This window comes from Uloborus diversus, chromosome 7 (genome assembly GCF_026930045.1).
Source record: "Uloborus diversus isolate 005 chromosome 7, Udiv.v.3.1, whole genome shotgun sequence".
Classification (NCBI taxonomy): domain Eukaryota; kingdom Metazoa; phylum Arthropoda; class Arachnida; order Araneae; family Uloboridae; genus Uloborus; species Uloborus diversus.
In genome coordinates, this window is record NC_072737.1 from 112,485,168 (window position 1) to 112,509,488 (window position 24,321).

The 24,321-nt window shown below is 33.2% G+C and overlaps 1 protein-coding gene across 3 annotated transcripts in view; it reads right to left on the reverse strand.

The window, feature by feature from the left end:
* The window catches only part of LOC129225982 (doublesex and mab-3 related transcription factor 1-like), a 168,248-nt gene that overhangs the window by 58,123 nt on the left and 85,804 nt on the right, over window positions 1–24,321 (reverse strand). Inside the window, exon 5 of one of the 3 annotated variants that reach the window (XM_054860552.1) lies at window positions 22,188–22,313. The exons of the other annotated variants lie outside the window; for them this stretch is intronic. Within the exon in view, the coding sequence (XP_054716527.1) occupies window positions 22,188–22,313 (126 nt within the window). The remainder of the gene's footprint in view (window positions 1–22,187; window positions 22,314–24,321) is intronic. 3 annotated transcript variants of the gene reach the window in all.

Consider the following 24,321-nt stretch of genomic DNA (forward strand, 5'->3'; position numbering starts at 1 on the left):
GCCATTTTCTTAAGGATTGCAGAGATTTAGTTAGCTTGCACCATTTATGACTGAGAATTTATGAGAGAAATCTTAAACATGATTTTTATAATTGAATGTGTGTTTACATCAACTGTCGGAAATTTAAAAGTTCAGTAATAAAAAATGTTTTTTTGTTCTGTATCTGATTATTATTTTCATTCTTATATAAAGTGTTGACACATTTAATAGTGTGCTATTCGGAATTGCAATTTAGGCAGTAAAAAATTTTAGTACGTTATACTGGCGTACATATTTTCCCATTAATAATGACAAAATCTAGGTCTCCCCGGTGGGAGGTCAAGGGAATTTACTGTGATCTTGCAAAAATGTCCTTACTCGACAACTTTGATTCGACAAAATTTAAAGTTCCATTCGGATAAAATATCATCATTCGTCGAAATTTAGAGTTCATTCGACAGAATTATCATCATTCGGTAAAATTTGGAGTTCCATTCGGCAAATTGCGAATTTCAGCTCTCAAAAAAAAAAAAAAAAGTTTGGGGCGCCCCTGGGCAAAATATGTAGCATAGGAAAAAATCTTTCTCATTAAGAGCTATCTTTGTTTAGATGGAGAGTGATATAAATAAAACAACAAAACTTATATATAAAAAATTAAAGAAAAAAATAAAATTTAAAAATATTTCCAAGGATTTATCGTTAAAAAAAAACAACAACAGGGCAACTACAATAGGCTGGTATTAGTGGGATCAATAAATGCATTGAACATGACAGTTTGAAAGGCGTTGAAGATATAGTTTAATGGTATGAAATAGTTTTACGAGATTTTATTAGCAATGAATATCAGCAAATCGTAAATTTAGTAGAAATCTGTAGAAATTCATTTAGCCCTGGCTTGATGTATTAAGTGTGATGATGATGATGAACGCATGTTTTTTAATATGTGTGTTTTCTTCAATCTTTGAGTACATTCTCAGAATTAGAACACTTTATTTCGAAGATTCTTCCATCATAAGCGCCTGTCATTTTGGATGATTTTTTTTACTTAGGATGATTTTATCCCTTTTCTTCCCTTCCCGGTCAGAAAATCTTGAAAAATTTCCCAAAATTTCATTAATTTAACGAAAAGTTTACTCGGAGCATTTTTCGTAAAATAATTTTATGAAATAAGACGAAAATTTCGTCAAATTCGAGTATGTTTCTCAGTGTGTATTTCTTTTAGGTGAGTTACCAGGGTTGCGGAGTCGGAGGGAAAATGACCGACTCCGGAAATTTTTGAACCTTCGACTCCTTTTCACCAAAATCTGTCCGACATCAACTCTTGAAATTTTAAATCTTCGATTCTCGACTTTAACTCCGTTAAACCAAAATCAATCCGACTTCGAGTCTTCAACTCCGACTCCGAGGTCTTGGGCATTACTGCCAAGTTTCTTCTCAGTCAAAGAATAACCTTGACAAGAGCGACCCCGCCATAGCTTATTTTTTTGAAGAACTGTTGAAAAACTTCTAAATATGATGAATGACGGAAAGTTGAAAAAGAACTTGAAGCAGACTGCATCCGTTATCCCCCCAAATTCAAACCTCCTCCCAATTTTGCCGTTGAAGCGGATGCGACTTCAAGTCTGCCAAATAAAGTGCCCAGTCCCATGTGTTGTGATACGGGCTTGTCGGTCGGTAATAAACGGTTCAACACAACAAAACAGCATCCCTTTGTGATCTTCGTGAAGAGCGTGGGTCAGCAAGAAAAGCAACCAGCACACAAAAAACAAAAAAACCTCACCGTCTGAAAGATACTAAAAGAAGGTTGGCTTCTTGCAACCAAAAGCAATTTTCGAGGAATGTTTCCCCTGGAAAATATGCATACTCTCCAAAAGGGGTGGCAAAGTTGGAAATTTGAAGCAACGGTGTAATGTTTTGGAATAATTTTTTGCTCATTGCCGCAGAAGGACGAAGGGGGAAGAAATAATTGCCGAGAGATGTATTCCATCTTTTTTTTCATTCCGGGTCGTGATTGCTCGATATCTGCAGCATATAATATTCTTTGGTTAAAGCTCTAACTAGTACGAGTAAAATGAGATGAGTCTAGGAATGGTAATTTAGAAATAGGAATCACGTCCTGAAGAGAAGAATTTTAAAAGATAATTAGAATTTCAAGGTCTGTGGCAACCTTTTTCCCTTGCTGTTTACAACTTTTTGACATTGGTGCGAGAGGTGTATCAAGAGTTTTAGAGTTTCTTGAAGCGGCTTTGAAATTCTATTTGGAGTTTCAGCAGTTGTTTTCCTGCAGCTGTCGGATTTAAAGACTATCGAATTTTAATAATGTTATGAGAAATTATTAGAAATGATATATATTTGTTTTGGTCTGAAGCTTTGCTTTGATTGTAAATAATTTCTCTCGTACCGTTTGTATTGGAAATCATATACAGTAACTGCCACTTATAAAATCACTGGATTATAAAATCAAATCTGGAAAAACAGAATATCAGAAAAACAGCAGTATACGCTGTATTGAGACACAAATTTATAGCCAAATCAATAATTTAGAAAGATCCCCCCCCTCCCTTCTCTCCGCTTTTCTTTTCCTTTCGCAGAAATAAAATTATTAGAGAAGGAAACGTTGACTCTTCGAATATCAATAACCAATTTTTGCCACATATCTCTATTTCTTTTTTTTTTTATTAAACCGGGTTTATTGTAACTCCAACTCCATGACATTACAATCAATTTCTTTCGCCAAATAATTATGCCGAAATATGTATATCTTACAGTATTATTTTGAAATTAATAAATATTCACTCTCACCAGAAATTGTAATTTCTACAATAATGAAGTATTCGTGGTTGCCATGTTCACTTTTGATTAAAATTGTCATCTTTAGTTGAGCAGCAGTGGCGGCTCGTGCCTTGAAAAAGTGAGGGGCCCAGATCATGGGTACACTCGACCCCCCCCTTTTGGTTTTTGTAAAAAAAAAAGAATAAAAAAAATATTTTTTTAAATATTTAAACTTTTTAAATTATCTTTTTGTTAAGTTAATAAAATTAAATTCATTTTAGCAACTAAATTAAAAGCGTGAAGAAGTAATAACTTTTAAGGTATATTCAAAGCTAATATAAAAATAATCTAAAAAATAATGATTGCTTCTCTAAATTGTCGTTGTAGTACGTTAATTACTTGAAGACAAAGAGTCAAGAAAGGAGCAAACGGTCTAATCTTGTGCAAATAAAGGCTTCTTCCTTTACTGTATGTTGTTTATTTTACATAGCCTGAATCACATAAGAACATTCAAGTTAAAAAAAAAAAAACAGCTTACAGGTAAGGTAACGGTCTCTGCGAATCCTGATGTAAATTATTGAGGTTCAATGCGTTGGTGTTGAGGGGGGGGGGAGGCACACACATAGATAATCCGCGACAACGTATAATCCGCACCTCATTAATTTTACTTTTTAACAGATGATGTGTGGATTATGTGCAGGATAATACGGTACAATTCTTTTTTTTTTTTTTAATTTCAAGTCCGTACGCACAAAAAAAAGGAAAATAAATAAAAAGTTACAAATTATTGTCTTCTGAAAAAAGTGAGGGGACCCAGGCCCCCTCCCACGAGCCGCCACTGTTGAGCAGTACTGCCAATAAATCATACTGAAGATCAATTCAACACTCTGAATGTGTATAAATAGAGTATAGTCAGTGAGAGGGGGGGGGGGGGAGTATTCAAAAAGTCTATAAATGTACAGAAAGCCATCCTCCGCGTTATATTATTATAACGCCTCACTCGGTAGGAAAAAAGAAACCTAACATGTTTTTTTACATTTATTTTTGTGTCAATAGCCGGAAGAAATCCGAATTAAAAAGCAATCAGTTTCAATTCCCAGATGCACCTATTCTGCTTTTGTAACCTGAAGCCAAGAAGCATTTACTTTTAATGGACTTTTCCTCATGTTTATGCAATCCAACATCCGCAGCCATAATCCTGCATCGCAAATCAACTTAATCTTTAAAAGAGAACCGCAAGGAAAACAGAAAACTGTCCATGAATACTCTGTTTCAACTTTGCACAAAGAAAAAGCTACATTTGCCTCGATCATGCTTTCATAAAAGTCACAGCAGAAAATGTGGCAAAACAAGAAGAAACTTGGTCTCTCGACGACAATGGCTCCTTAAAATAAGACGCCATTCCGTCCTATTGTTCTTTCCGAAGCACCTGGACAGTAACAGGTTCAAGGAATAAATAACTGTTAATGCTTACAATTAAGATGTTGGGGTTGGTGTCGTGCGGAAGGCTTTTACGATTTGGCAGAGCGGTAATATTTTGAATCGGAGGGGCTGTATTTTCATGGGAAAAAGCAAAATCGGAAACAAGATGTGATACTTAATGAATTAATCAAGTACGTAGTAGTAATTTTAAATTCATTAAGTTCACAAGCTGTGATACTTAATGAATTTAAAATTTCCTTCTAAATTAAAAAAAGGGGAATTTTCGTAATCATGTATACTGCCGCGGGCAGGTAAAATTTTTTTAGTTATTTATTTTTGCGTTTTTATTATCTACTAGTGGTACCCTCACGGCTTTGCCCGTAGTAGAAAATTAAGAGGTCATTTGGTTAGCTTGTACATTTACAAATAATGGATGATGAATTTCTCGCCAATTTGCTATGTTCATTTGCTCGCAAATGTTCCACGTCATGATAATTTGCACTCGTCCCCGTTACGATATTTGCTCGGTAAAATTATCTTAAAATTGCAATAGAAAAAGAACAAAATTGAATTTTCGAAATCAACAACACAAGTAACAAAATCGCTTCGAAATCGATTCGAATCGCTTCGTCCCCCCCCCCCCCCCCCCAAACTCCCGTGCTATAAACTGATTGTGTGCCAAATTTCATGAAAATCGGCCGAATGGTATAGGCGCTTATGCACGTCACATACATCCAGACACTTTCAGCTTTATTATTAGTAAAGATTTGTCATGTCTTTGTTGAACAAACTTGCTTATGGGGGTGGGGGGGGGGGACGCGAAAAAAGAAAAACATCAAATTCTAGTATTTCCCTTTTGTTAGTATTGAATTCAAAACGCGTTTCATCAAATATCTCGAAAACACATTAGATACTGCTGTTTACTTGCCCACGGCAGAATATGTTTTTGAAAGAGATACACCCGTCTATTTATTTACCTCCAACATGACAGCAGTTTAAAAGCTGCCATAGATACTGCGCCCACTGGAGCGTATATAGGAATTCAAAGCTCCTTCGTCCTTCGATACCCCCTTAAATACACCCTTGTGATCCAGTATGGAAAACAGATGATTTTTCAAACCGTGGGTTGATATACAAAAATACTTTTGATGTACTGTTTGGTGAAATTTTGGTCATTTGGTGCCAGTTACAATGACATCTCCAAAGTCTCTCTAAGATGTTCATATTGATTGTTGATTAATGTCACTGACTTTGACATAAGAAATATCTTGTCTCCAAAGCGTTGAAGAGCGAAGTTATCAGATTTTATGACGACATCAGAAATTTTATCAATGACATCGTAAGTTCTGCGTGGATATGAGCGAGAGAACTTTTCAAGAAAAGGGCACTACACTGCCTTCTTTTAATTCAAAGCTCCATTTTAAATTTTATAAAAATAATAACGTGTGAAAAATATGAAACACAGATTTATTAGCAAATTCTTCTGTGTTTCAAGACGTGAATTCACCAATACTAGCATTTTTTTGATCGATCGATAAATGTGAACTTAAGAAATCAGAGGGCCAAGGCCAGGGGCGGACTGGGCGCCTCAAGAGGGGCACCAGTCTTGAATCCTAAAGGGCGCAAAGAAAAAAAAAAACTGAAGGCGCACAGCTTCGGAGGTGAAAAAAAGAAAAAAAAAAGGCGAAACAAATCAAAGGACTCAAAAATAAATAAATAAATAGGCACACTGGTTCAAGGGCGCAACACAAATGAATAAATAAAAGGGTGCAAATGAAAGCGCAGAGGCGGGAGAGCGCACCAGCTGGCGGGCCAGTCCACACCCCTTGCCAAGGTTCTTTTGCTTTTTAAAGTGAGGGGGGCAGTCGCCTCCTTTGCTCCCTTGTACGAGCCACGTATGCTGGGAAACACCAAAAAAAAAAAAAGAGAGAGAGAGACAGAAAATTTCATTTTTGAAGAGGAAAAAAAAATCTGATACAACCTTTACTTGGAAAAAAAAAAAAAGCTTGCCATGCTACAGCATGATCAAAATCGTTTTCTAGCAAAATTAAATACTTATTTTATCGTTCAAAATGATTTTTGAAAATTTCCAAATTTATTTTTAGTCTTAACTAAGTGACACACTTAGAATAATATTGTTAATTTTCTTTTTTCAAGAAAAAGTGTCTAGAATTAATACCTCTATCGCTTAAATTTGAAAGTTCAATTTCAAGGGGACGGAAATTCGTTTATTAAGGAAAACAATTGTTAGTAAATAACAGACAAAATTTTTAGAATAGGACAAACATTTCAATATGAAACATACGAACACTCTTCATGCTCCGAATATATTATTTCAGCGCTGAATGATGTCTGAATTTGGATTTAATATCAATTGTTTCAAGTAAAAGAAGTTCGCACCAATAAATCCAGATGTGATAAGAAAAAAAAAACTTACAAGCAAATTAAAGCCAACCACAGATAATTAGACATGCAACCCCATTCACAAAACTTATGTACTAAAGATTATGATTTCCGCAATTAGAATTCTTGCGTTTGACTAAATTCTTCTTTTATCGGTACTAACGGATTCTAAAGGTACTTCATAATATCTCAACAACAGTAAAAGCCCTGTAACACTTGTTGTGTTATTTTGTTTTCTGGACTTAGAAATATGTTCAGTGTTAAAGCATACGGTCCCTTTGTTTGAGTTATCCATATGGCTATTGAAAACGCAACCAATTGTCATATTCTTATCGTTTGCACGAAAATGGCGGGAAGCGCACACCCCCTGTTCTGTCTCGTGATTCATTCTCGGAAGAAAACAATGCTTCGGCCTAAATTTATGAGATACCTAGAGGGACAGACGTTTTGTACCACATCCGGCGTTCTGGCCCTTTTTATATTTAATAACTGTATACGAATTAAGTGCGCACGCCACAGTACTAAAGGGCAACCACGTTATTATCTAACAATCGCCCGAGCGCTTACTACGAGCGAAGTTATAAGAACGGCGGTAAAACTTTTAATTCGAGGTTATTAATGGCCGCTTTTTATGTTCATCTAATGATATCAACCATTCTTGGATTTGCTACATTTACTGTTCTACAGAACAATGACTTTTATCCCGAACTTGAAAAACGAACTATTTTCGTATAAACAAATTAGCACTTGATGGAAACAATACGATATCGTTATCCTTTATGTACACAAATAGGTATTTATTCATTAAGTGAAAGGTACTTTGTGAACCAGTCAAAATGCCGCACCATACATTTGATAATATTTCATTAACAATGCTCGTAATAGAACTATAAAAAGAATTGCTTTTGATGGTGGCGAGAGAAATAAAAATTGATGTTTAACGAATACCAATTTGTGCTGCTCCTCTCCAATCTCATGCGAGCTAATTTGTTTACTTGTTCCCTCGAGGGAAGACAAAGTAAACAGTACGGAAATAAAACAGATGATGATGAGAAAAATAGTTCCGCCGTAGTTATAGTGTAATTTCACTTGAAAATTTTAAGTATTCAGGAAGCGATGCTCAAATTTAATTGAATTGTTTTGGAGCTAAAACAACTTGAAATGTTAAAAAACAATGGAGATTCGGCTAAAGAAATTCATCCGGAATCTCACTGAAGTTGAAAGCATTCTGGGAATTTGCAGTGGTGTTACCTTAAATAAAATTTATTTCATTATGGTATGATTATAGAATTTTATTGCGAGGAATTTCATTAATTGAATTTTGTGCTCTGTCTAACTTTCATTAAGTTTCGCTTGACAGTCTATAGACGTATATGTATTTTGTAGAATAATAAAATGCTTTAGTGAGTATTTTGCCACAAAATCTACGACCGTTTCTTATACATTTTTTCAGAACAAAAATAAATGAATTGTATGATAGTAATAATAATATATTGTGTTTGTGTCTGTGTATGTATGTGTGTTTGTGATGTGTACAGGCGTGTATGTATGTGTTTTGTGTGTATGTATTTGTTTATGTATGTGTATGTGTTTATGTGTAGGTGTATTTGTGTGCAGACGTATATGTTGTGTACAGGCGTGTATGAATGTATTTGTGTGTGTATGTGCTTATGTGTGTGTGTATGTGTTTGTGTGTGCGGTGTGCTGGCGTGTGTGTATGTTTTCATGTGTGTGTTCAGGCGGGTGTTTGTGAGTGTTTGTGTATGTGTGTAATCGTGTGTGTGTGTGTGTGTGTGTGTGTAAGTGGTTATGTGTGTGTAGGGCAAAAACGCCAGCTCCTAGGAGTGGTCTCACTCGCGGAGGTCGGTGGACAGTGGAGTTAGCAGAGCTAACTTTTATGCTGAAGCTAAGTCTTGAATGCTGAAAATTGTGAAGTGATTGAGTTGTGATTGAAAATTCTTGAAATTTGTCCTCTTAATTAGTATGAAAACAACGAGCTATTCTCGTCGACATGGCAATCTGAAAAATCAGCTCAAAATCAAATTTGGTCCAGTGAGAATGATAAGCAATTCGTGATTGTTTAACAAAACAAATTTGCCACTTTGAAAAAAAAACCAATTTGTTCTTTTTTGCACAGATTTATATATTTATTTCTCATTCCACTTTATTAAAAAAATATATATATATTTATACCGCTAAAAAATGTTTCCGTGATAACATATGACTCTAGAGATAGTTCTGTTCACCAATCTAATAATTTATGCGTAATACAAAATGAGAGGAAATAAAACTGCTGAATTATTGCAAATACTTGAAGAGAAATAGTGTCGTTGATGTCAAAACGAATTTGACTATTCGATTTGTAAAATAAATTACTGAACTGATGCATTTTAGTTAAAGTGAGAAATATTCGGCGTTGATCTCTAAGGAGTAGAGCGAAGAGAAATGAAGCGTGAAATATTCTTTCTCGCAAATCTAGGGAATCATCGTAAACAATTCGCTGAAGTAATGCAATTTGACAGAGAAGAATTACATGTTTTTGATCTTGAACCAATGAAGCCTGAAAATTCAAGTTAGATTAAGTTAAGGATTACAAACCGTTTGTTACCTTTGGGTTACATATTGAAAATCAATAGTTATTAATGGAGACATAGTATAGCAATGTACATGCATAAATGCCAAGGGTGCATTGGAGCTGGGAATGTAACGGAATGCAGTTACACAACTGCTTTTCTTCGAAAATATTTTCCTTTCAAATGAAAGAGGCTTTAATTTAATTTTTGCATTCTTTTTCATTTTTGCACTAAGTATTCCTTATCTTTCATTGTTTCTTCATATACATCACCCACGTTCAACAATTTAGGTGGAGTTCTCTAATAAAAACTAAAGACATTCTTCCAAAAATAAAGTCGTCAGCCTCTACGGCCACCTTTCTTTATACTATGCAAATTTTATGCTTAGAAATTCGTATTCACAGCATACAGAAGCTGAAGTCCCAGAATTTTCAGGGGGTGAGGGACGTCACAACATTACTGTAATCTTTTATTAATATAAATTAAAGCACTAGAATCGGCAATATGGCTTGAAAAAAAAGGTTTCGTGGGAGAGGCATCGTCCATAACAATTGTTTTACGCAATTTGCTTAACTCTTTGTGTGCAATTTCAGTTCCGTTTAGTCCTATCCTCCCGATTGCTTGAACAAAACATTTGATCAGAAAGCATCACAATTAAATCCCATTGTTTATTGCCAAATTTGGGCCTGGATATTCTTTGAGATTAAACGCGGAGGATCCGAAACTGAAATGACATTTAAAGAGCATTTCAACTTATGGTATATCTATCATGTCTCCGAGTATAAAACGTTGGACATAATCGCAAACCGCACTTTTACTTTAATTGAAATGAATTATCGATGAATCTGACTTAAGAAGGATATCAAATTATGGAAGAGCAAATCTACGCAATTTGTAAAACTCTTTGTGTGCAATTTCAGCTCCATTGAATCCTATCCACCCGGTTTCTTGAACAAAACATTTGATCGGAAAGCATCACGAGTAATTCACTTTGTTTATTTACAAATTTGAGGCTGGATTTTCTTTCAGATATACGCAAAGAAACGCAATCTGAAATGACATTCATAGTGCATTTTAACTTAGGGTGTATCTATCATCCTTCTCTGAGTAAAATGTTGATCACAATCAGAAACCCTCATTTTTGCTTTAATTGAACATTGAACTAAATTATCGACAAATCTGACTTAAGAAGAATATCAAATGATGGAAGAGCAAATCTTCTGCGCAATTTGTAAAACTTTTTGTTTGCCATTTCAGTTCCGTTGAGTCCTATCTACTCGATTTCTTGAGCAAAACATTTGATCAGAAAGCATCACGAGTAAATATCTTTGTTTATTTACAAATTTGAGACTGAATTTTCTTTCAGATATAAGCGAAGAAACTCAACATAAAATGATATTTCAACTTAGGGTGTATGCCTCTGAGTAAAACGTTGAGCGTAATCGTAAACCCCATACTTTGCTTTAATTGAATTGAATTATCGACAAATCTGACTCAAGAAGGATATCAAATAATGGAAGAGCAAATCTTCTACGCAATTTGTCAAAATCCATTGTGTGCAATTTCAATTCCGTTGGGTCCTATCCTCCCGATTTCTTGAACAAAATATTGATCAGAAAGCATCACGGCACTTAGTTTATTTTCAAGTTCGCGGCTAGATATTCTTTCAGATATCCACTGCGAAACTCAAACTGAAATGACATTCAAAAAGGTTTAAAATTAGGGTGTAATGCCTCTCTGAGTAAAATGTTGAGCGTAATCGTAAACCTCACTTTACTTTAATTGAACTGAATTATCGACAAATCTGACTCAAGAAGGATATCAAATGATGGAAGAGCAAATCTTCTCCGCAATTTGAAAAACTCTTTGTCTGCAATTTCAGTTCCGTTGAGCCCTATCTTCTCAATTTCTTGTGCAAAACATTTGATCAGAAAGCATCACGGTTAAATCACTTTGTTTATTTCCAAATTTGCGGTTGGATTTTCTTTCAGATATATGTGATGCGTCATTTTGACATGCAAGAATCGGACAGATCCCTTTTGCCTCTGTCATTAAATCTACCAGTTATTTCCGGAATTCAGATTTAATATGCAAATTTGTCTCAAGAAACGTGCTCAATTGTTTTGTTTTCTGCTTTAAAGAGTGATAATGGTCCCTCTAGTCATTTTTTCATTTTGTGTTTTAGTTTTTAAAAAACCTGCACCCTATAAGACCTTTGCAATGCGTGATTTCTTTGTCAAAAACAGAATGGGAGGATTCATTTTACTGTTTAATCATTTGCATAGATGAAAAACATTCATTACGACGTCGTCTTCGTTTTGCTCTTTTTAAATTTGTTATTCTTGAGAAATCTTTAAAGAATTATAAGAACGCCGATGGGATCGCATGAGTATTTGATTTTGGAGCATGTTTTGAATTACAAGTAGAAGCTCGTAGAATGATCAGGTTATTTTTGTTGTCTTTCAATGAAAACATGCCTTATTTTCGTCTAGGTAAGAATTTTGATATTGCCAGTTTTGTTTCTATTGCTCATTTACAATTTATGTATTCTTAAAAGGTGTTATTGTGTTGAATAGAAACCGAAGAACTTGGGGACAAGTAATTGGCTCAAACCCAACTAAACAAGTGGTTAATCTAAATTCGCGTTGTTGCTGATGATATATAATTTTCATGTTTAGCATTTGTTAGAAATCGATTGGAGGTTATCGAAAAAGGAGGGGGGAGAGAAGGAACGAAAGGCTTTGATTCTGTTGCTGTTGGATAAAGGATTTTACAATCAAGAGATGAATCTAACTTTTGTTTTTCATTTCGAGCCCAAATTTTAAAAAGAATTGCAAGTAATAGGACGATATTTGTGACTTACAATGAATATCACTTTAAATACAATAGAACAGGATGATTACAAAAGAACAGGAAAATAGTTTAATTCCTTAAAAGTGAACTGTGGAATTGGATGTGATTGCAAAGATGATTCCAATGAAAAGTTTTGTTTTAATATAGATAATTTTCATAAGATTAAATATGGAGGCCAGACAAACCGAACCACAGAAGAAAAAAATGCGTAAAATAAGTCAACGTGTATGTCACGTACATGACTCGTTCACTTGACCGTTAGTTCGAACTTTTTTCTTTGAGCCATTTTTTCTTTTCATGCACTGATGAAGAGGTTTGTCTTTGATAGCCTCGAAACAGCTGTGTGCGGAGTTTTTAACTTTTTAATGCTTTTATTTGTACTTTTATGCACGTTGACTTAGTTAACTCATTCTTTTTGACTGCTTTTTTTTACATCAGAGACGTAAAAATCCCCCCTTAAAAAGCTTGCTTTCTGGATATTTTTTAAATACTTTAATTTATTGAATTGATTTATGTATTTTTGGAAGTTATTTTACTCATTATTTTTACTTAGTGAGAGTGTTATGTTTATTTTATCTCCTTTTACTTTTGAGAGAAAGTAAAATAAAGGAAAAAAAGAAAAATAGAAGAAAATTTGAATTTTTGATATTTGAATTCAAATTATGTTTTTCGCAATTACGAGCGTGTGTGCGTATGTAAGCGCGCGTTTGTGTGTGTGTTTTTATGCACGTATGTATGTACATAACGCGCATGTGTGTAGGCGTTCGTGTGTGTATGTATGTAGGCTGTATGTGTATGTACGTTCGTGAATGTGTGTGTGTGTGTGTGTGTGTGTAGGCGTTCGTGTGTGTATGTAGGCGTGCGTGTGTTTATGTAGGCGCCATTCAACAGTCAAATGAAAACAATAAGCAATTCGTGTGATTGCTCAATAATTATTCATTTCCACAGCGACTGATTTTGCTTGAAACCTTAAGAATTCAAGCAAACTTTATCACAGAGAAAACACTTTCAAGCAATCTGTATGAATAGACTCATTTAAAGGTAACAAAAAATTCTAATGATTCGAACTCGAACCACGACAGAAATAACTTCAGGCGTTAAAAGAATGAAAACAGATGTCATCAAATAATTTCCAGCAACGCAATATACATCCTTGTTTTCGGGACGTGGGTGTTGAATTGAACTCCCCGGAATAGTAAATATGCTTCGAAAATGGTTTATTTTCTTTTCCGGTGGAACATTTTTTTAAATCTTTCTCTGCCTTCATGCGGGCAAGGAGCTATGTATTTAAAAAAGCCACTGATAATCTTGTCAGTTAACAGATCTAGTTTAAAATGAAGTAAGTAATTACATGTGTAGTCTAACTCATCCTTGCTGAAAGAAGTGTTTTGCATTTTTAAGTCCAGACATTTCGTGGGAAAAACATGTTCATAGCCTTAAATGGATAAGGTATGTAATGATACTCTATACCTTTATTTAAAGATAATTTCCCTCGTTGGTTTCTTGGGAATTTCTATTCGTAGCTAAGGAATACTGTTTGTGCAAAAATTAATATGTGAGGGTCCAGATATAAGGCATATTTTGAAGCCTAAGACTTTATTACTTAATGTCGGGTTCGGATAGTGTTTTTTAGAAACTTCTGTGCAATTTCAAAGCAAAAAAAAAAAAGATAAGTGAAGAGAACGCACATAGATATTTATTTTTAAGAATAATAATTGAAAAATTAATTTTTTCATGAAATAAAAAATTTTAACTGTTAATTTTCCTTTGAATTTCTATTTTAAAATCTCAAGAATAAAAGAAAATTATTTAATCCTTGCTATTGAAACAGAAATTATCGTATTTCGAAAAGTATTATGAAATATTTAAGTAGAGAAAGACTTTTTATTTTCCTCACGTACCATTGGTTTTGCTTAAAATCATGCTACGAGTTAAAAAATTTATTAATATAAAATTAACCAACAAAAGTATTTACAAAACATTTTTTTAATTCTAATTTCATATCTTCGTTACGCTGTTTTTATACTATCGATGCTCAGCAGATAAATAGCTTTTTTTTTTTTTTCAAAGCTTAAAACTACTTTTGAAATGCGCAAATGACTTGAACTGCAAAACGTTCCGTCACTAAACTTTTACAAAGTCATTTCGGATTCACTTTTACATTGATAAGACACAAAAAATGTTTGTTTAAAAAAAACTTTTCATTGATTGAAATTTTTCATCTCGACGTTTATTTTGGCACTGCTCATTAAAAAAAAATAGACATTTATACTTTTTTTTGTTTGTTTTTCAAACAAAATATAATTAGTTTTAGAGTTTACGTTTCAATTATAAAATGTTATGAACTTTATTACCTGCTTTTAAGAAAAGTTTTATCTATTATATTCCTAGTCTTTTGAACTAAAATCTAACTTATGTTTTTATTTGTCACTTGAAACAAGTTTTCAATTATTCATTAATTTTGAACGAACATTTCCTTTTTATCTTTGCAAAGAAATTATGTATAAATTTATTATTTTCTTTTGAAGTATTTCTATTTTCGAATGAAATTTTACGCACTATGTTCCTTCCTTAAAGGCAATTAATTGTCGTTACTGTTGTTTTTTACACTTTAATTTTTTTTTTTTTTTTGTTACTTGTACTTAGTTACAATGTTTCAGTTTGTAAAAAAGTTCTTTTAATGGATCAAATTCCCGAATAAAGACATTTCAAACGTTTAATATGATTCTTCATTTTAAGCACATTTTGAATAATTTATCAATGAAGGTTTTTTTTTTATCTAAGTAAATGTTTAATGAAATTTATAAGGCAATAAAAGTAGTTGCCGAAATTTGTATGAAATTAGTTCACTTCTAGTTTCTGTCACACTAAATACACGTTAAATAAGTCCCACATAACACTAAACAAGGGAAAATATCACTTTGTTTTTGATTTTGCTTTTATTTTATTTCTTTTGTTTTTTACCTTTCTCTCTCTCATTCCCACCCCCCTTTTTTTTGCATCGCTGAAGTGATACTAAGAATCTAAAGACAAGGCATTTTGGCACAATGTATCAATGTAACTGTTACTGCAATTGATTCATCTCAAGCTGCTTTTAATCCTTCTTAACAATGCTCTCCCCTACTTCACTAAAGGTTTTTTTCCCGGCTTTTTTTTTCTTTCTGTCTTTGTCTCTATATGATGATCTGAGCATGATAAATAGGAACATTTATCCAGCATTAGCCACAAAACTTCAGTTAGGAGTTGAGGTGATAAAATTTATCTCGTTTAATGAGTTGGTAAATTCCACATATTGCAGCTTACTAGTTGTGTCTTGCAATAATTTAACTTAATCTCGGGTATTACTTTCAGCCTTTCAATTGACATAGGCACCTAATAGGCATCTAAATTAAATGGAATGTCTGTGCAGTGAATGATTTTTTGATTTATGATGACTAGACTGACCCGTATTATTATTTTTACTGACCCGTAAAAAGACTTAACAAGTTTTTTTTTTCTTTCGATATTATTGTGTTAAGATATTTATGTCAAAATTATCAAGTTAAGGTGTCTTTACTTCGAGGCAAAATTACAGTTTAACTGATCTTTTAGTGGTTTTTTTCAGGTAGAGTAATTTTGTCGTAAATAAAATTATTTTGAAAATTATAGCTGGTAAAAATTCAACGATAATTATCTTTGTATGTAAAATACGTAAAATAAAATAAAAGTGAAAAATAAAAGTATGCAATTAATATGAAAGAGGAATTTTACCCGATATTTCTGAGAAGATTCATAAACACATAAAGTACTCGTCCTCGCACTAAAGCTTTTATCGTTACATTGGAAACGCATTTAAAAGTAACGCTTTCAAAATTTCTTGCTGCGTTAAAAAGCCTAATGTTACGCTTTAAATATACAATTACAATTTGGTACAATTCGTATGTTGATGAATGATTCAATTTTATGTTAGTTTTTAATACAAACAACTTAATCTCAACAAATTCAGACTTTTTTTTGTTTGAAATTCGTCCTTTTTTTTTCCTTTTTTTCCCCCTTTTTTAGGAAAAAGAAAAGAAAGAACGCCAAAAAATGACGCGGGTAAATTAAATACCTATTTGCAAAATAAACATAGATAATTTTTTTTTTAATGAAACGCATATTTTTAACAATGTCATATAGCTTTACCTCTAGTGAACAACTGCTGTGTATAGGGACGTCTTCTGAAAGTTGTGTTTTTTTTATCAGTCTTGAATTCAAAGAAACGCATTTTATCGTCAAAAATAAATAGATAAATGAATAAATAAAAATAAATTAATTAATAAAAATGTAAAAAAAAATCAAAAATAAAATAATTATAAGGGGAAAAAACTCTTTAGTTTTGACTTACAGATCTATTATGAAATTGTTTTTACCTCTAAATCAATATAAAACCACTTAACATTAAAAATCACCTGAATATCTTCCAATTTATTCCGTTGCTTTGATTTACAATCGACAATTCTCAAAGTATAGAAGTTTTTAACGATTTTTTCCGTGTAAGAGAACAGTTACATCCACAGTAGATATGTTATAAAGCAATACATTTTCAGCAACCCTCTTTTTTCTGCGAGAATTTCCATTTTCACGTCAAATACTTTTTAAACGATAAAAGGTATGCGACCATTTGAGAAAAATTAAAATAAAATTGTTTGCGTGTATGAGGTTGAAGCAAATGCTATTGTTTAGGCGGCAAACTCTTTTACTCTATTATATTATTTTTCAAAATTGCCGAATAAAACTTGAAATCGCCAAATTTTTCATCTCTTTTAAATTTAATGATCTTCACTTTTTCATGGAAAAATGTAAATAACTTTGAAATGCATTTAAGATTAAGCGCCATTTTATATCGGCGAGGTAAACATTCCGTAAACATTGCACATAAGCTCAGTGTGTACAAATACTAAATAGCGAGGAGAATTGAGAAGATCAAGGTTTTAATTTAAACCAGTTTATCCTCCCGCCAATATGATAAAACGTGCGTGAAGCGAGTGTTTGCTGAGTGGATGGAACAAGTCAGATGGAATTTGTTTTTCAGTTCTCAGATAATATCTAAACAAAATTACCAAAAGGCGACGACAAACTTCAAATAAAGCGAAAAGTGTGATTTGTAGAAACGGAATTATGCTTTACAAAAACATTACTTATGAGGTAACGTATGCTTTCGCATTAAAGGCACCGCCAAACTAAAAGAGAATGGCCGCCAAACAAGAGCATTTGAAGAAGTCGCAAACAATCATAACATAAAACTTGGAAGACGGGCATTGTGTGGATGAACAATGTTTCCCAGAGAAAAATGGACTTTACAATTTAACCAAAAAGGTTCACTGACTGCAGTTGATGCGATTTTTGACGGGATCTTGTTTCGGGGAATTTAATGCCTGACTGCATGAAAACATAAGATTGCAAAAGAAGCGCAGTTGTTTTAGAAACAGATATATACCACCAGTTAGCATTTTTCAGTTGTGGTGTGTATTGTAGTTATGTCACTTCGAGAGAAGTGGTGACTCTTCTAGGGGATGACACCCAAAATGAATTATGAATACAGTGGACGCCAGTTAATTGAATCAACCGCTTTAATTAATCGAATTGCCAAAATTTGAACAAAATATAGCTTTATTGAATTAGCCGCTTTATTGAATCAGCCGCTTTATTGAATCAAAACTCTTTATAACAAACGTGATTCATATAAACGTCGGCCACTGTAGTATAAATACCTCAATTCTGGAAAATGTCCTCATTATCTTAAAATTTTATTTAATCCAACAAACATTATCTATTACATTTTATAATAGTAAGTCCATCGCACTTCTGTCAAAAAAAAAAAAAAAAAAAATCACTTTCTTGCAGCTTTAGGGGACAAATTTGTTATTCGTTCAGATTAAAAAAAATAAACTATGCATTTCAATGAAATATATTTCCAGTTAGTATTTCTCGGTTATTGTGTGTACACCAAAAGTGTCACTTCGAGAGGAAAGGATCGGTCTTCCCCGGATGACTCTTCTAGGGGGGACACCCAAAATGGATTTAAGAGTTAATAAATAATATAAGTACTACTTCAATGCTGGAAAATGTCCATCACAGTATGTTGACATTTTATTTAATCCATTAAACATTAAAAATTATACTTTTAAATAATAAATTCTTCGCACTTCTGTTTCAAAAATAACTTTCTTTGCTTTTTGGGGATACATTTCTTATGCGTTCAGACTTAAAAAAAAAAAAAAAATCCATTTCGATGAAGTCAGAATGTGGGAGGCCAAGGTTTCTTTCTTTTTAGTATTTTTTAAAATTGCTTTTAGAACCTTTTGGAGTTTTGAAATTTCGAAGCATGTTTATAAATGTGTATGTATGCATGTGTTCTTAAGTATACTTTTTGCGCAAACCTTATGCGAGCTATTGAATGTTTGCATACAAGATTAGAAGTTTTTTTTTATTTCCAGGGAGGAGGGTGACATCACAAATTATCGCCGAGGATGACACCCGGGAAAGGAACGCCACTGGTGTATAGTATACTATCAGCCCGAAAAAATGTGGGTCATTTTTTCGTATTATCTTCACTAAAATATTTTTACAAAACAAACTAAAACTATTTTCTTTTTACGCTTATGAAAATTATCAAATACATCTTAAATAGAAACGTTAGTTCCCAAACAACGAAACTGGCTATCCAAAAGAAAAGAAAAAAGATCCACCGACTACAATCGAGAAAATTTTTGATGGAATCTCTCTTCGAGAAATTGTATGCGTGACTGCATAAACCGATGCGATTTAAAAATAGCTCACAAGTTAAAATAACATGCATAACAAGTTTAAAAACATGTTTATTTAATTGTATGCATACCTCAAATTCTTTTTTTTTTTGTTTATCTTTTCTGCATCTTGCGTTTTATAAAAAAACAAGAATTAGTTTCAATTTTTAAGTTAAATTATGAAAATAAATTAGACATACGAAAAGTTTTCTTTGAATATTTTTTAATACAATTTTTAGCTTAAAATAAACAAAATAAAAGGAAAAGAAAAAGCTTTAAAAAAGGTTTGCATCTTGACATTATTTTCACAGAAAATATACTATAAGTTACATTAACTAGTTACCAGTTACTCTGATTTCTAAATTGCTTATTTACTTATAACAAAACTGATGCGAATTCGGCGGGAAATATATTTTGGATGAAGTAAAGATTCAAAATCATTCCTAGGGATTATATATAGAGAGAGAGATAGATAGATAGATATAGATATGAATGTACTTTAGTTTGTTTCAAGGCCGTATTTAAGGGGGCAGCCGAAGGGGCCCTGTACCCTCTCAAAATAAATATAAAATCACACATTGTGAATAAGGTTTTAACTTAAATTTGGAAAATTTTCATAATATTTGGCTTGGACCCCTCCAAAATATATTTATATATACGCTCCTGCTTTGTTTTCAGTGTCTTATATTTTAGGAGCCACGATATGTTTGCGCCACCTGTGAAGATTAGGGAGTGGTGCAAAGTTATATGGACTGGCTTAAAGATATCCTGAAATTTTAACTATACAATTGAGGCAGTGAGAAGCAAAGTGATCTAAGTGAACACTTTAAAATTTCTTACAAAGCGCTTTTTAAGTTCAGCTCTTTGGTAGGTTTTCAATGATTTTTTTTTTCTAGGGAGTCTTAGGAAGTGGTGCAAAGTTATATGGACTGGCTCTACTCTTTAACATTTTAAAATTTCTCATAAAGCGCTTTTTAGTTCAGCTCCTTGGTAGGTTTTCAATGATTTTTTTTTTAAATCATTCCGTAGAGCAGCACCTACCAGAGCTACTAGTACCATACTTTTTCTCAAAGTAGAGGAAAGGTTTTCCTATTATTTGTGCTGATAATCCCCAAATTTTTAATTCTGGCACCGACATCCCTTCAGGGTTGCTTTTACTTTTATCGACAAGGAAACCCAACTTTGAACTTGTTCTGAAGTCTTCAAACTGAACAAAAGCTACTTGTTTCTCCCCTTAAACTTCTTAATCAAGATTACAAACTACTAAACGATCAAATTTCATCGCTTTGCTGGCGTTATCAATCAACTGGAGAACACTGAAGAAATCAAGTCAAAAACAAAGCTGGTCTTTTTTTTTTTTTTTTTGACTTACACACCGATGCATGAGTTGGCTAATGGCGACACAGGACTGAAGTATCACAAATCAAAGGCAAAATATAAAAAAATGTACGTAAAAAGAGAAAGGGAGAGAAAGAAAGAGAGACAAACTAAGCTAGTATGGACCCTTTAAAACGGCTCATTCTAGTGGCGCTCACTCCACGGCCCGCGGCCCACATCCTACCTGCGCAGCTGATCCGTGTGGCATGTTGTTTTGTTCCATGTTACAAAACGAAAAGCACATTTAGTGACAGTCCCAAATTCGGAACCAAATACTATTCAGAAATTGGTTTCTGAGAAACAGATGAATAAAATAAGCGTCAGGTAATCTCTATATTATTGGTTTCATTTTCTTTCCTTTTTCGTATTTTCCCATGTTACTGAGAAAACAAATATTTTGAATTTACATATATTTTCTAGTCCGCGAGAAGATGTTAATATGAGGTGTGGCCCTCAGTCATAAAAAGGTTGGGCACCACTGGCTTATAATCTTCAAGCTGTGAAAACGTCTATTAAAGGATATGTGAATAAACGGTTCTTCTGCGAAACTTTTGCGGTTTTTTTTCTTAAAAACCAGAAATTACAACCCTGGACCTGGAAGGACTGCTCTAATTCGGCCATGCTATATCTGAGTATGATAATGGGTTTTTGGTTATTCTTCTTTTTGTCAATTCTATAACTCTCTTAATATTTTAAGAGAAGGAAATTGGTGCAAGCTAATTAGTAAGAGTTTGCAAGCAGAATAAGGAGGAAAACAGTCAATAAGAGGAACAGAGCCAGTCTGGTGAAAATGAGCGATAAAAAGAACAATAATATTAGAGTAACAAATGTGAAATATCTTTTTTTTTACTTATCTCGAAATTGTTTAGCAGGGCTAGACAATCCCCATGATTCCAAATATCTCTAAAAAGTCTACAAATAATTGTGGGTTGCAAAGGACCTTACCCTTTGCAAATACCAAGCAAGCTAAGATGTGAGCAGGTCAGGTCTCACCAGCAGAATGCCAGTGGCATTCTGGAAAGGTCTTATGACCCTCACAAAATGTGAAATATCTGCCCAATACAAGTGGAAAATGGGAGATGTTTCATAATAGTTGTTTTGCAGTAGATAAGAAGCAGTAAGAAGACAGCCAATGTTAGCAAAATATCTAGCCAGTACTTAGCAAACAAAGTAGATTAAAGAGTTCCTCACAGGAGATTGTACATAACTTTTCTATGGAAAATAAGAAATAAAAAGAAGAATAATATTAGAGTATCTAATGGGATATTTCTAACCATTAGTAGCAAACAAGGAAGATCAGAGTTCCTCGCAGAAGATTTCAGATGATTGTTCTATGGAAGATAAGAAGTGTAAGAAGAAAAACAATATTAGCTTGTCAAATGTGAAATATATAGCTACTACCAGCAAACAACAGATATTAAAGTGCTCTTTGCAGAAGATTTTACATAATTGTTCTGTAAAGGATAACAATATTGGAATAACAAATGTGAACTATCTAGCCAGTACTAAAGAGCAAATGGCGGAAGATTTTATACAATTGTTCTGTAGTAGAAAAGCAGTAGAATGAAGGACAATATTAAAGCAACACGTATGAAATATCTAGCCACTATTGGCAAAAAATGGAGTCTAAAAAGTTACTGGCGGGAAATTTTATGGGCATAATTATTCAGTAAAAGATAAGTAGTAAGAAGGAAAACAGTGTTAGAGCCACAAATATGAAATATCTACCTACTATTAGCAAAAAAATGCAAATTATACAAAGATATGCTGGAGGGAGATTGTAATAATTGTTTTGAAGGAGGTAGGCAGTAAAAGGTAAAACAATATTAGAGCAACAAACGTGGAAGATCTAGCCACTACTAGTAAAAAATGCAGACTGTATAAAGAGCTGCTGGAGGGAGACTGTACTAATTGTTTTGTAGGAGATACGCAGTAAAAGGTAGAACAATACTAGAGCAACAAGTTGAAATATCTAGCCACTACTAGCAAAAAATGGAGACTAAAGAGCTACTGGTGGGAGATTGTACATAATTGTTCTTACCTCTCTCTGATGCAACTAGATTGTCTCTCATATACTCCGACCAGTAATTTTCTCTAGACGGGACGTCGTGCACCAAATTTTCGGTTGCAATAATATCTGTCGCGAGTTTTTCCCTCGAAAATTCCCCTAAAAGCAAAATAACTTCTAAATTCGGATCCAAAGGAGAAGAAAGAGATAACACAGAAGAAAGGTACCTTTAATAGGGATGGGAGGATGAATAGGTTAGAAATGAAGAAGAAAGGAAGAAATGTGCATGCAGTCAGTCATAAAAGCAGAAATGAGCATTCCGGATTTCTTAGCCTTGCCTCTGTAGTTTTGTTATTATTATTGTTATTGTTTTTTTTTTGTTGTTTTTTTTGTTTTTGTTTTTGAATGAAGATTGTTCGCTGTTTTTGCAGTATAGTCCTGTTTCGATAAATAATTCTAGTTATCAAAGATAGTATGAGTAAAATGTTGGTACTAGAGATTTGCAAAACGTCAACGAATCAGACTGTATAAAGGCAAAAATATGTCGAATGAAACCCTCTCTTTTGGAGTTCCTATTTATCCACAATACCAACCGTGGTGAGGGTTTGACCGGATGTGGTGATTGGGGGGAACCGAACAGTTCACGACACTCGCTGGAACAATTTTGATATACAGAGAAACCAATATAAAATCAAAAAACATTAAAATGAACAAAGTATACAGTTGATTAAGACTGGGATGGATGGTAAATACAATGTAAACGGCAATTTGGAAAGTTTTTAGGCAGGATATTTAATGTCTTCTGCTTGAGATATGAGTAGGGACCTTATTTTATGGATATTCTTGAGTGTAACTGGATGAGAGAGATTTTGGAATTCCTGTGTGCATTGGTTTGCCTACCTCAAAAATCTATAAATTTGTCTCACACATACTTCGGTGTCTGATTCAAATGGCTGTGTACCAGCGCAGATGTGATGCGAAGATTCAATCATTCCAAATATGTATCCAAGATCGTAAGGGTGATCTTGATATTACGTTTCAAGGACATTAAAAGACCCTTTTGAGGACCGTGATTCCACACTCATCGGTTGTCATAAGGTGCCCTATAATTTTCTTATTTTGATTGAAGAAATGGTTGTGTGTTATTTCAAAAGAACTGTAAAAATTTACTCACCATTTTATCATTAAAATGATTGGCGTCACAACAGAAATGTTATGTTGCTTATAGCCATACTGAAAATAATAAATGCAACTATATATAAAAACACAATGAATTATTTTGCAATTGGAGTCGATAAATATCGTTTTATTCTATTTGTGGCCCTTCTTCCCCCATTGCATTGACGATCATTCTGCTATAAGTAACATTTTTAACATTCAAATGTTACATTATTTTCTCACAAAGATTTTGCATGTTATTCAAATACTGTATAAAACTAAGATATGTCGAGAAAAAATCATTTATAATGGCGGATAACTGTTCACAGTGCTAAAATACACCGGATGAAGAAATGCTTTTTTTTTTTTTACTTAGCTTTAAATGATTTTGCTTCAAACGAAACAATCATCTTTTTATCATTAAAATATTCTTTATAGTAGTTCGCTCTAGTACACTTATGGTTATTGGTGGACACCAGATCTGCAAGCCCCTCCTCCTCCCTCCAAAACAACTACTTATAACGTGATACAATAATTTCCACTTAGTAAATTAATCAAATTATCACATTTAATTCCCATTTGTTACATTTCACTTTCTTGCAGCTACAATGATACTAAACAATGAAATGCCGTAATATCTCATACATAAAAAAAGGAAAAAATAATAATTGCTCGTAAGTTTTATAAATTTTTACTATAGCATAATTCATAATACTATTATTAATAAAAGTTTTAACTTGAAGGAAATAAATGTTTTTCGCTTGTTTCAATTGAATGTTTCCTTGAACTGCAAACTGAAGACAAAAGGAAAAACGATGTTTAAATAGCACATGCATACCAATCACAATAAATAAATTGATGCTGAATTGTCAAAAATGTTAATCATTACACAATTCGCTTTAAATCATTTTAGTGGATTTTTTTGTCTCTTTTAACGCCAAATGAACCTGTATTATTGTTATTATTCTTATTATTTTTGGCAGAATTTTGAATATTCTAAGTGATATAG